The following is a 13,138-nucleotide window of genomic DNA, read 5'->3' as shown; positions in this document are numbered from 1 at the left end:
TGAAGTGGGCTTCGCGAACAGGCCCAAAGACGGTTGAGTTTCTCCGTTTGGCGCCCATTTGATCGCGTGGCGATTTGCACGAGGCGCGTGATCGCCACCCTAGGGTTTTCTCCTTCTTTCTTTTATTTGATTGAGACCAAAGTATTTTTCTCCTCATTTCTTCTCTACTCTTCTCAAGATTCTCTCTCTCGGCGGCTCCTTTTCTTGAAGATTTCCTCTCGTTCAGGTAGCCGTCTTCTTCCTTTCTCTCTTTTCTTTTCTTCTGCTAGATCGATAATGTCTGACGGTTCCCCTAGCAAAACCCTAGAATCCCCCATAGATAGTAGAGCTAGATCCGAAACCCTAGGATCGATGAACTCTTCTTCTCAGTCCCCCGAACCCATAGCTGATGCGGAGTGTCCTTGTCTTGACGTCGCGGAGTATGTCTCTTCTGCCGATGAAGCCGAAGAGTCTTTTTTGGTGGGTCCGGTTTCCAGAATTGGAAAGAGAGACATTAAAGAGTGGAGGAGGAAGTACGGTCTTCCCCAGGATCTAGAGATCCGAGTTCCGGGTCCTTCCGACAGGATATCGGATTTCGAAGTCGATGAGATCCCGATCTACGAGGCATACTTTGAGGCGGGCTTTCGGGATCGCATTCCTTCTCTGATCGCTAAAATCTCGGACCATTTGGACATCTCCCCGGGTCAGCTAACTCCTCCAGCCTAGAGGACCTTGATCGCGATCCAGAACCTCGGTGACTTGGAGCGCTTGGTGATAGGATTGAACGAGGTGCTCCACTCGTACTACGTCGCTGATCTACCTGGATCAGAGGGGAAGTACTACCTCCACCCTCGCAGTAGCCAAGCTTTGGTTCGGAAGATCGAGAAAGGCGCAAGGAAGCGTCATCCATTCTTTAGCAGTAGATGGGAAGAGAGATTTGCCTTCGTAACCCTCCCCGGATTTTCTCCTATTTGGCATGTAGTGGGTAGGTTGCTATTCTTCTTAATAGCCTTTGATCGCGATATTGATTTGTCTTTGTTTTTTTTTTATCGCAGAGGTGTCTCGCAAGCCCGTGCCTGAAGGGAAAGAAGTTGCTGATCAGGTCCTTGATCTTCCTCCGTCGCGTCGTCAAACCACCTTTCTTACCAGCAAAGAAGTCTTAAGGCAGTGCAGCATCTGGGGTAAAATTTTCACGTCATGTCTTTTCTTAGGAGCTGGTTCGTTGACTGCTTTGGTCCTTTGCAGGTAATATGTCGGGATCCACATGAGAAAAAGCTATGGAGGCGTTCATGCAAGCCGCAGGGAAGCTCTCAGCCAAGAAGCCTGCTGCTAAGGCCACTACCTCGGGTGATGATGAGGTCCAAATCCTCAAGAGTACCAAGCGCAAGGGACCTAATAGCTCAGCCCCTTCTGCCTCAAGGAGAAGAACTCGGGCCTCGGGATCGACTCCGAAGTCCTCGACTCCAGACGGTAGCTGATCTCTCTTCCTCAACATTTCCTGGGAGCGCCTGCTTTCTCCCTTCTGGAGACCTCCCGAAGGCCTTTGAGGGCGTTCAGATTGATCTCCTCCAGGTAAGACTTCGCACCTTTCCTTTTTCTCCTTCATTACATGGATTAGTAATCATTGTGGTTTGATTTGCATGTTATGTCTCAGATTCACCATCTTGAGGACATGGTGAACGAGCAGTCATCCAAGAAGGAATTGGAGAGCGTGAATGCTCAGCTCAAGGAAGAGAGGAACAAGGTCCTAGCTCAGGGGAAGGAGATCAAATCCCTTCAGCTCAAGCTGAAGAACTCGAAGGAGGCTGAGGCTGCTACTGCTGCGGAGAACACCGCTCTGACGCGTCAGCTGGAGGAGACCCAGGAGGAACTCTGCAGGCTGAAGCTGGAAAAGGAATCCTTTGAGGACGAGAGGATGATGGCTGTGAGTGGAGCCAAGGTGACTGCTCGCTAGGAGCTGATGAGGGAATGGCTCAAGGAGCAGACCAACAAGGGGAGTTGGCCGTGGAATTCCAGCGATACAAGCTGGTGAAGGAGGCCGAGGCTAAGCTGCAGGGATTGCCTCCTCCTTCGTTTGATGATGAGCCAGTTCTCCCCGAAATCGGTGCTGCCAAGGAGACTTCCCTACTCCATCTGAGGGCGCGAGTGCTTCTCCAACTGCCTGATCTTCTTATCTCTCGAACTCTTGATCTTTTAAGCCCTTCGGGCTTTTGTTGTTGTTTTTACCCTTCGGGGTTTTGCTTTTTAAACCTCAGACCTTCGTGCCTTAAGACTTTTAAGTACTGACCCTCGGGGGTCTTATCTTTAATCTATTATGCTTCTGTTTTTATCTTTGATTAGCATAGAGTCGTCTTCCGAGAGAAATCGCCTTTTTGTATTTCGAAGATAGGGGAATTCCCTATCAGAGGTTATGGGCCGAAGGCCGACCATAACCCTAATCAGATCAGGCGAGGGCTTGATCCCTGCTACCGTATAGATATCCTAAGGGTTTAGATCTCGTCGAATCAATTCCATATCTTCGGAACGCAAAGACACCTAGGTAAACGCGCAGATTCGTGGGAAGGAATGAACCTTGAAAGGGCTGAAACCGTGAGAGGGATGGACCCTTGTAGGAATTGACCCCTTGTGAGGGCTAGCCTCTTATATGGGTTGACCCCGTTGATGGATATCAATGTCTAGGACCTGGATCCTGTTAGTAAACTGATTGAACCCTGAAATGATTAGAAAAGCATTAGACCTTGTAATCAATTATTAAAAACCTGAGTTTTAGATTTGGAATGAAAGATCCTTGCTTGGAACCCTAGAGTTCTAGCTTGGTTCGAACCCTGAGGTTTTTGATCCCTAGAACCCGAGAGTTTTTAAGGTCTTGAACCTTGAGGTCCCTTACCTAGGCCCGAAGACCGTTTTATTGAACCCGAAGGTTTGCTCATTGAACCCTGAGGTTTCTGAGTGTTGGGATTTAATCCTTAGATCCGGGGATCGCGATTAAACCCTATGGATACCTCGAACCCGGAGGTTGATGCTTTTGAACCTTGAGGTTCTTGGCAAACCCGAAGGTTGGTATTTGGATTCAAAGATCCTTGAAACCTGAGGTTCTTACTAGATCCGAAGATCAGTTAGACCCGAAGGCCCTTGATCGACCCTTAGGTGAGCTAGAATCCGGAGATTCCTTACAGACCCGGAGGCTGTATTGAACCCTGAGGCTCTTTTATAAACCCGGAGGCCGTACTGAACCCGGAGGTTACTATATAGACCCTGAGGCCGTACTGAACCCGGAGGTTACTATATAGACCCTGAGGCCGTACTGAACCCTGAGGTTCGTCATAGACACTGAGGCCGTATGCGTTATGGGAGGTTTGTGATCGTATTCTGCTCCCCATGGGGGAACCACTACCGATCTGTTATTGAGAAATCGCACTCTGCCACCCAGAGGTATAGGCCACTCTCGTGAATCTCAATGCTGCACTCTGCCTTTCTGCAGAAAAGGTCACACTCAGACTTACTGTGGTCTGGCGTGGGCCTGCCCCGCGGAGCGACTTCACACCAGACACACTACTTTCCACGTCTGGATAAGTATTAAATTTTGGTGCTAACCGGTATTTTCGCACATTTGCTCCCTGCATATCAGCCGTCAGCATCTGATTACAGTACTTTGCAGTGTACGTCATGCCACCTGCGTGTATTTAGCTCGTAGCGTGTTTAACACAGGGTTTGGGTAGCACTAGTACGGTGGTCCCCACGTAACTTTTGGACTTATAGCCTTTACGCAGGGCCCGAGGTGCATACAATGTAATAGGGTTGATCAGACCCGTTCCTTATATGTCGTACACCCATGTGAGTAGTCTCACTAGTATATATAGGGTTTGCTGAGATCTAAGATCCCTTAGGACCTGACCTAGCTAGTATGCCCCTTTAAGTACATTGGAGTTCCTATAACCCTTTTAGCCGTAACTAATAATGTATTTTATAAGCTTAGTCCGGAGACGTTATCGCATACATAGGAGTAGAAAACCAGTATACTTAAATATATTATAATAATAGTAGTAGTATATAAAGCTTGATTCGGGGACTTTACTTTAGAAGTGATAGAACTTGAGGTGCAAGGCATTCCAACAGTTGGGTTGGACCTTACCGTCGCTGTCTTCCAGCTTATAGGATCCTGCCCCTTGCACCTCTATTACCTTATAGGGATCTTCCCATCAAGGAGCGAGTTTTCCGGCTGATTTGTCCCTTGTGTGGTCACAGACCCGCCTTAGGACCCAATCCCCTTTCTGGAAGGTTCTGGATCTGACCTTTTGTTGTAGCTCTTGGCTACTTTCAACTGGTAGGACGCATTTCTAAGACGGGCCGCCTCCCTCTTTTCATCGAGTAGATCTAGACTCAGGGACATTAGCTCTTTATTCTCCTCCTGGGAAAGGAATTCAGAAACCATGGTCCTTACGTGCACTCCTGTGGGTATCACCGCCTCAGCACCATAGACAAGGGAGAAGGGAGTCTCCTGGGTAGCCGTCTTCGGTGTTGTCCGATAGGCCCAGAGTACTCCGTGTAGCTTCTCTGCCCATCGCCCATGGGCGTCTTCTAGGTGCTTCTTGAGCATGTTCACCACTGTCTTATTAGTGGATTCGGCTTGACCGTTAGATTGGGGGTGTCGTGGTGCTGAATAGAATAGCTTGAGGGATCACTACCCCTCCTTCTAGCGCCAAACTGTTAGGGTATTTTTGTGTAGGATCGTTTAAGTACTACGGAACACTAGAGAACTTTTTTGTAAGAGTTGTAAATCGAGAGCAAAGAGATGTTATTGAGTTATTGATCGGGACTATAACGTTTTGATGGTGTATGAACCCTAGTTCTAGTCGCCTAAACTCTAATCTCTAAGTCTCGAATTGTCGATCCCTTTTTCTAGGGTTTGGGCTCCCCTTTTATAGTTGTAGATGTCGGCTTCAAGTAATAGAACTCTTCCATAATCGGAAAAATGGAATTTTCCCCTTAGGTAGAAAACTTCTATTTTGCTCCAAGGGGTAGGTCCGATCTAGGGGCCGGACCTAAGGCAGGGGTCGGTCCCTGGTTTCTTCTCGAGCAAGGGTCTGGAAGTCGAGAACCTATCTGGAAGCTGGAGAAAACTTATGTCTGGATATTTTTCCCCAACAATCCCCTTGTTAGATTTAAAGATTTTATAGGGTATTAATGAACTTGTGATTTATAGAGCTGCAAAAGTAATCATAATTCGTCATTAACAAGGACTAATTTATTGCTTGTTTCTAGAGTAATTAACTAGAAACCTGATCTTAGGATAGTTGAGAAACACGAGAGTAAGTGAGATCAACACCTGATCTGAATCCTGCTAAGCTAAGTTGACAGTCACAACGAGAGGTAGCCTGAGAACTTAGTGAACATATCGAATTGGTACCTAATGATTTTCTAGAATAATTGGATCCTCAACGAGAGTTGGCTTTAGATATTGTAGACATCTGTAGAAATCGCAGCGGGAACTGGATACCTTAGTTATGAATTCGAGTTCTAGGATTGTTATTAACACAACCCTTGAAATCTATTGATTTATGTTTTGAATCTCCTATTTGATTTCCCTAGGTCTAACGTTTTATCATCTGCTACATTACTTATCTATTTACTGCTTGTTTATTTGTTTTCTACTTTCTGGCTTCCATCTGCTACACTACTTCTCTATTTACTGCTTGTTTTATTTGCTTTCTACTTTCTGGCTTAACTTAACTTGAAACCACAAGTCTATTGTACGATCTCCAATCCTTGTAGATTCGATCCTTAGGTACTATGACGACACTCTTATTTGAGACAGTTGCTTAAGTCTAGTTAATGTTTATAAAGAAGTTCATGAATTCGGAGTTTTTTTTAAATTGAAGATATCATACATGTAGGGATGGCAATCAAGAACCTGGACCGCGGGTCTGCCCCGTAAAGGCTTGCTGCGGGGTGGGATTGGGCTTCCATTTGATAAGCCCGCAAAATTGCGGGCCTCGCGGGACGAGCTCAAAGCGGGACGGGTTTAAAACGGGATGGGCTCAAAATGGGACGGGCCGAAAGCGGGATCGGTTAAACCGCAGGATTTTGCGGCAATCCTAAGTCTCCATTTATGCTTTCATGAGAGAGAGAGAGAGAGAGAGAGAGAGAGAGAGAGAGAGAGAGAGAGAGAGAGAGAGAGAGAGAGAGAGAGAGAGTGAGAGAGAGAGATTAGACACTATGGAACTCCATTGATGGTGGTTTCAGTGTCGATGATGCTTCCGGTCTCCCAAACGGCTCTAATCTGCACTGGTAGAGCTTCTTCAAGCCATCATAAATGATAATAAATACATTTGTTTTGTATAAGCTTAATGTATTGATCTTGTAAGAATATACTCGATCATGTTCAAGATGAAAATAAATTCATGTCTATGTTTGTTTGTGCATGTAGAAATAAGCAATGTAACATTCGATGTCCCGCGGGACCGCCCGCGAAAGCCTGCATATTTCGCGGTACGGGATTGGGCAGCTAGTTTGAGGACCGCATCCCGCGCGGGACAGGCCCGCCGTGTACCGCCAGAAGTCGAACCCGCATCGGTTCGGGACGGGACGGGACGGGAGAGCCCAATTGCCATCTCTACATACATGTTCAGAAAGGTCTTCATAAATTTTTTAAAGAAAAATCGTTTCCTAAATTGTTTTTGAGAAAACTTTCTTTGAAAAATATATTTTTGATTTTTACTATTTTAGAATTTTTAGTATTTATTTATTTTACACATTAATAAATTATTTTTTTTTGACAAAAATAAATAAATTATTATATTTAAAATATGGATATAACTATCATTTGTCCTTTAATGAAACACTATTTGGTTACTTTGATTTTTGGGTTATTTATGGAACAAAACTAAAATGGCTATTCAGAACATTTGTCAAAACATATTTATAAATCATATTTTTATATATTAGTATCCATTCAGTTTCTTTTCGCTTTGAGTTCAGTTATTTTGGATATAAGAGATTATAGTAATCTTTCAGATACTATGAGTTCTGGTCAGATTGCGTTTTGAGTCAGTTTATCGGATATAGTTTAGGGTACAAAACTAAAATGCCTATATAGTCAAAACATATTTATTTATCATATTTTATATATTTAGGTATCCATTCAGTTTCTTTTCGGTTCGAGTTTAGTTATTTTGGATATAAAACTATAGGAAGGAATCATTCAGATACTATGAGTTCTGGTCCGGTTGCGTTTCGAGTCAGTTCATCGTATATAACTATAAGCCCAGGTTTAGCCACATGGGTTGAAGTTGTTTATTTCACTAAGTGTGTTATTCTTAATAATGTCTCTCACATATTGAAATTTTACCTCTATAAAGGTAAGAAACGAATCTCCATCAATCTCATATCCAAAAAAAAAACAGATTAAAAAATCCCCAAAAACAAGAGAAGATTCTAACGTAGGAAAAACAAACCTAACTCATATATAAAGAGGCTAAAAGATCTTTAGTCAGAATGGTGTGGAAGTGGAACAGGGAAAAGGGTGAACTTCATGTTGTGGTTGGTGCAGTAATCACCATCATGCTCGCCCGAGGCAAAGAAGTAAGGCTTATTTTTTCTAAGTGTAAACTTGAAGCTTTTTCCTGATCTTTTATGCGTCAAACCAATCTTCTTTGCATTCTTGAAGTCGCAGTTCATATAACTCCATGGATCTTGGAACAAATACACATTGTTCCTGCGCTTGGCAGTTTTGTCTAACTTGAAAACTGCACCATGTCAAGAAAAAGATGATTCATTATTGGACGCCCACTCTTTGTAATCCATATAAAATAAGGTATAGTATATAAGTTACATACCAAGAACATCGTTGACGTAGAAAGGAGCATTATTGGACGCCCACTCTTTGTAATCCAAACCTTTTTTCCATCCATCAGATCCTCCAACTACGATGTTTCTTGGCGAGCTGGAACTGCTGGGTGCTTCAATCTCGGTTCCTGAACTGTTTGGCGCTTCACTGTCAGAATTATGGTTCGAATCCCAACTCCAACTCCAGCCTGACCTAGGATTCCAGCTCCAGCTCCATCTTGAACCATCAGGATTAGTACCTGAATCTGAGCCTGAGCTGCTTGACCCATCTGATCCCCAGCCCCATCCCCAACCAGATCCATCAGAGTTTGAAGCAGAACCTGAGCCCGAATTGTCTGAGCCGTCTGATCCCCAGCTCCAGCCCCAGCCAGGACTTGAGCCCCAACTCCGACTTGAGCCGTAAGAGTTTGAACCAGGACCTGAGCTAGAGCTGCTTGAGCCATCAGATCCCCATCCCCAACCCGACCCGTTGCTCCAACTCCAGCTCCACGCTTCTGCACCTGATGAAGAGAGACATGCAAACGCCAAGACAAATAGGAGCAGTTTCTTTTGTGAACAAGAGAGAGCCATCATTTTTTCTTTCTTCTTATGTTCTTTGGTATGCGTAACAATTGTTGAGTGAACTTTTGGTGAATCTTATTTAGGTTGTGAGAGACTTTTTTTTTTGACATCTAAACCTCCATATTTTATTTAAGTAGCTACCAAGAGGTTGGCATTAGGGGCCATCCAGCTTGGGATCTAAGAGTTTACATGGGAAAAGGAAAAACCGCGAACACGAGCTCTTTTTGCAAGGCTATCGGCTCGGAAGTTCAAAGAACGAGGAATAAAAGATATGGAGCAATAAGTAAACAAAGAGCGGATAAGATGAAAATCTTCAAATTCAGCCAACAAAGATGGCCAGTTGTCTTCTTCGTCTTCTTCGAGGATGTTGACTAGTTGTAAGCAGTCTGTCTCGAAGTTCATCGAACTGTGGTCTAACTGTATCGAGGATTTCATGGCCCACATCAGAGTTTGAAATTCCGCGTGTAAGGGGTTAAGACTCGGTTACTAGCAAATGAACCAAAAGTCTGCACCCCATCCTCGGTCGTTAAGACCATGCCGTCGATCGAGCATTTCGGCCCGGGTATTGTGGAAGGAGGGTCTATAGTAGCTGCGCCTTCGTCGTCTTCATGAATTTCCTCGGTGATTTGTGCTAGGCGCCATCTATCTGCCTCTGATTTGACGATTTGTACTGTCTCTAGAGGAGAAGTATCTCTGCCGTTAAACACTTTGTCGTTTCTAGCCTTCCATATATACCATATAACCCATGGGATATTGTCAAGTATGTTTTCTGGGACTGAGTATTCTTTGGCTCGCCATAAAGCGTGATCAATGATACTGTAGATCGAGCTGCTCAGGAAGAGTCCTGGAAGTTGTGGCAGGTCGGCGAGCGCCCAAGTTTGGACAGCCGGGGGGCATTCGAAGAGCAAGTGGTTGCGGGTTTCTTCTTCGGCGCCACATCGCGGACAAGCCCGGTCCGTTCCGCAATGGCGATCAGCTAGGGAGCTACAAACCGGTACACAATTGGATACGACTTGCCATATGAAGTGCTGATTCTTCTTGGTCGTTTTGAGTTTCCAGACTTTAGCTTTGAGGCATGTGGTACTTGGTTCGAGAACCTGAGCAGCATCGCTTGGTTCCATTTTTTCCATAGCTAGGTTGTAACCTGTCTTGACAGAGTATACACCAGATTTTGTTAAGGTCCAGACGAAAGCATTTGGTCTTGGAGATCGCGTCGGCCTGAGGCTTTTTATATGTGCAATATCTGTCGGGGCTACAAGATTATGCAGCAGGGAGTGCTTCCACTCATTGGTGTTTTGGTCTATCAAGTTTCTCACACGGAGGGATGGATTGAAGGATGGCCCGAGCGGTATGGCTGGTCTTGGTGGTGTCGTGGGGACCCACGGGTCAGACCACACCAGGGTACTTTGACCCGATCCTATAGATTTGCGGAGACCAGATTTCAGGAGGGGTTGCGCTGCCATAAGGCTTCTCCATACGTAGGAGGGGTTGCTTGCCTTCGAGACGTCTATTGGGTTCGAGAGTCTGAAGTACCGTCCCTTGAGAACTCTAGCCAGGAGTGAGTTTGGGTACTGGAGAAGTCTCCATAATTGCTTCGCAAGGAGCGCAAGATTGAAAATTTTGAAGTCTTGAAAGCCAAGGCCTCCCTTATCTTTTGGTGTGCAGATTTTGCTCCAAGCAATCAAATGAAGACCTCGATTGTTATCTTTTGTGCTCCACCAGAAACGGGATATGGCGCTTGTGAGTTTACGTATAATCTCTTGGGGAAGAAGGAAGCATGACATGACATGGGTCGGTAAGGCTTGAGCTACTGATTTGATTAAGACTTCTTTACCTCCTTTGGAAAGCAGTTTTGCGGACCAGGTATTGATACGACTTTGAAGGCATTCCTGAATGAAAGCAAAAGCTTGTTTCTTACTTCCGCATATTTTTTTCTGGAAGCCCAAGATATACTCCCATGCCACCTTCCTTTGTGATTCCTAAAGTCTGCTTGATCTCTGTTTTTAGGTCAGGTGGAACCTTGTTACCGAACAGAATGGAAGATTTATTGACATTGAGCTGCTGGCCTGAGGAGCAGCCATAAGTATTGATGATCTTCATAAGCTCCACACATTGCGAGACTTCTGCCTTGCAGAAAAAGAGACTATCGTCGGCGAACAGGAGATGGGAGATGGGCGTATTGCGATTTTTAGGCCTGTGATCCGTCTTTCGCTTTCGGCCCCATTGATTTGTGAGATAAGGGCTTCCGTTAGTATGATGAACAGGAAGGGAGATAGTGGATCGCCTTGACGAATTCCTCTCGAGGGGGAGATATCACCTTTCGGTTCGCCGTTCAAGAGAACCTGGTACGAAACGGAGGAGATGCAGGTTTTAATCCATGATACCCACTTTGGCGAGAAACCAAGCTTGATGAGAAGTGCTTCCAGGAAGGACCATTCAACTCGATCGAAAGCTTTGCTCATATCGGTTTTGATGGCAATAAATTTTGCTTTGCAGCTTGGGTTTTTACGCAGGGCGTGAAAAACTTCATGTGCTACCAGGATATTGTCTGTGATCAGACGACGAGCTACAAAAGCTGTTTGGGTCTCCGAAATTAGGCTGGAGAGGCATCGTTTGAGTCGCTTGCTCAAAATCTTCGAGATGATTTTGTAGCTCACATTGCATAGGCTTATGGGACGGAACTCCGACATCTCACTTGGCCGATCGGTTTTTGGGATAAGACATATATTTGTCTGGTTTAGCCGCTGGTCTAGGACGTTGTGCTGAAAAAATTCTTTAACAGTGTGCCACATTGCTTCTGCTGTGATTCCCCAGTATTTCTGAAAGAAGAGACCCGTCATGCCATCAGGCTCTGGAGCCTTATCCGGGTTGATATCAAAAACTGCTTTTTGGATCTCATCATCTGATGGAATTTTTGTCAAGGCATCGTTCATGCTCGGAGTTACCTTCGGAGTGATGTACTTTATCGATTCATCAAAATCAGAGGGTTCGCTAGATGTGAACAACTTCTGGAAGTACATTGTTGCCACATTCTCGATCTCGCTCTCAGTTTCTGCCCATAAACCATTTGGTTTCCGAAGCTTTGTAACTCTGTTTCTTGCTCTTCTTTGCCTCGTGGTAGCATGAAAAAATATGGTATTATGATCACCTTCTCGTAGCCAGTTTGCTCGGCTTTTTTGCTTCCAGTATAGCTCTTCATCTCTAAAGGCTGTACAGAGGTTCCATTTCAAGCTTAGAATTGCCTCTTGAGAGAAATCATCGTCTAATTGAGCTTTTTCCAGCTGGTCCTTGATCTCCTCTATCTTTTTTGCAGCGTTTGACGGGTTGTCCCGCTTCCATCTGGATATAAATTTGCGGCAATTGGTTATTTTATCGTGGAGATCGTCCTTGCCAAAGCATGTCGGATGGTTCCAACCGCGCAAGATGGAGTCCCGGAAGCCGTTCTTGCCTATCCATCTTTTATCAAATTTGAAAGATCTCTGGCCGGGTTTCTTGACTGAGAGGAATCGGGTGAGAATGGGCCGATGATCACTACCCATAGCCGTAAATATTCCACATTCGTGTGGGAGAAACAGTGGTGCCAATCCTCATTACCGATTGTACGGTCTAGCCTGGATTAAACTTTCCCCGATGATCGATTACCCACCCATGAAAGAGAGTTGCCCTTGTAGGGGAAGTCAATCTTGCCGCAGTTTGCTAACATTGTTTTGAAAGGAAGAAAGGAATCTTCTGGTCGTTTCCGACCACCTTTCTTTTCGCGATGACAGGTTATTTCACTAAAATCTCCGAGCATAAGCCATGGTCCAGTTCGCGTTAAGCTTATTCGGGTCAGACGTTCCCAAACATTTTCTCGGTACTTAACGACCGGATCACCATATACAAAAGTAATATAAACCTAGTGCCCTTCAATGGTGGCTTCAATATCGATCATACGATTATTGGAATAAAGGACAGTAACATCAAAAGAATCCAAGTAAAAAAGTGCTAGTCCACCGCTTGTGCCCTCAGGTTCCACGGTGAACAGTTTATTATAACCAAACTCTAACTGAAAATCTTGAAGAAAAGCATAATTGTTTTTTGTTTCAGATAAAAAAGAAAAGAAGGAAGAAAACAACGATGAAGTTCCCGGAGATGTTGCTTTGTCAGATAGGCTCCGGCGCCCTGACAGTTCCATGCAATTGCACTCATATCTTCTTACTAGGTGGTTTCTGGGACACCACTGAACCTGAAAGGGACACAAGTTTTTTGCGTGAAGCAGAAGGAAACACCTCAGTACGAGGGACCATAGTTTAAGAAGCTGTATTATTTTTACCCGGCGCTATTTTCTTCTTTGGGGAGGCTCTGTTATCGAGAGCTTGGAGCTTCTTCGATGCATTTGCTCCTTTTATATCAGGAGAGCTGAGCACCTTCTTCTTGAGCAATCCTTTTGGAACGTAGGGGTCAGCTTGCTTCTTTGCGCCGGCATCAAGTCCAGGTTTTGTTGCATTCTCAGTGTGAGCGGGCTGTTCCGGAAGCGGTGCTTTCGTCGAGCGCACAGTATTCACTGGAGAGAGTTGAGATATTGCCTCAATTTGTTCTGCATCAGAGTCAAGAGAGTCTCCAAGAAGATCATCATTATCAATATCAAGCATATTCTCATCCATCTCTAGGCGTTCAGTTTCAAGAACTAGGTTATCGACCTCAGCTAGTTCTAGATCAGTCAAAGGAATATCTAGATCCTGGTATAGGCCATCAACAATGTCCAAAATTCTAT

The 13,138-nt window shown here is 44.8% G+C and overlaps 2 protein-coding genes across 2 annotated transcripts; both read right to left on the bottom strand.

Annotated features, from left to right (window-relative positions):
• Positions 1-7,464: 7,464 nt before the first annotated feature.
• On the bottom strand, positions 7,465-8,394 carry LOC108808257 (cell wall protein IFF6). The gene is made up of 2 exons (XM_056987161.1): positions 7,815-8,394; positions 7,465-7,724 (listed from the first exon to the last, which is right to left on the bottom strand). The coding sequence occupies exons 1-2, from the start codon at positions 8,392-8,394 to the stop codon at positions 7,465-7,467; spliced, it is 840 nt and encodes a 279-aa protein (XP_056843141.1).
• A 434-nt stretch (positions 8,395-8,828) lies between these two features.
• On the bottom strand, positions 8,829-10,169 carry LOC108808256 (uncharacterized). Its single transcript, XM_018580429.1, has one exon. It carries the CDS (start codon positions 10,167-10,169, stop codon positions 8,829-8,831), a length of 1,341 nt encoding a protein of 446 aa, XP_018435931.1.
• Positions 10,170-13,138: the final 2,969 nt, after the last annotated feature.

Source organism: Raphanus sativus, chromosome 6 (genome assembly GCF_000801105.2).
Source record: "Raphanus sativus cultivar WK10039 chromosome 6, ASM80110v3, whole genome shotgun sequence".
NCBI classification, from domain to species: Eukaryota; Viridiplantae; Streptophyta; class Magnoliopsida; order Brassicales; family Brassicaceae; genus Raphanus; species Raphanus sativus.
Note: the sequence above shows the minus strand (reverse complement) of the source record. Positions and strands in the feature narration are given on the sequence as shown.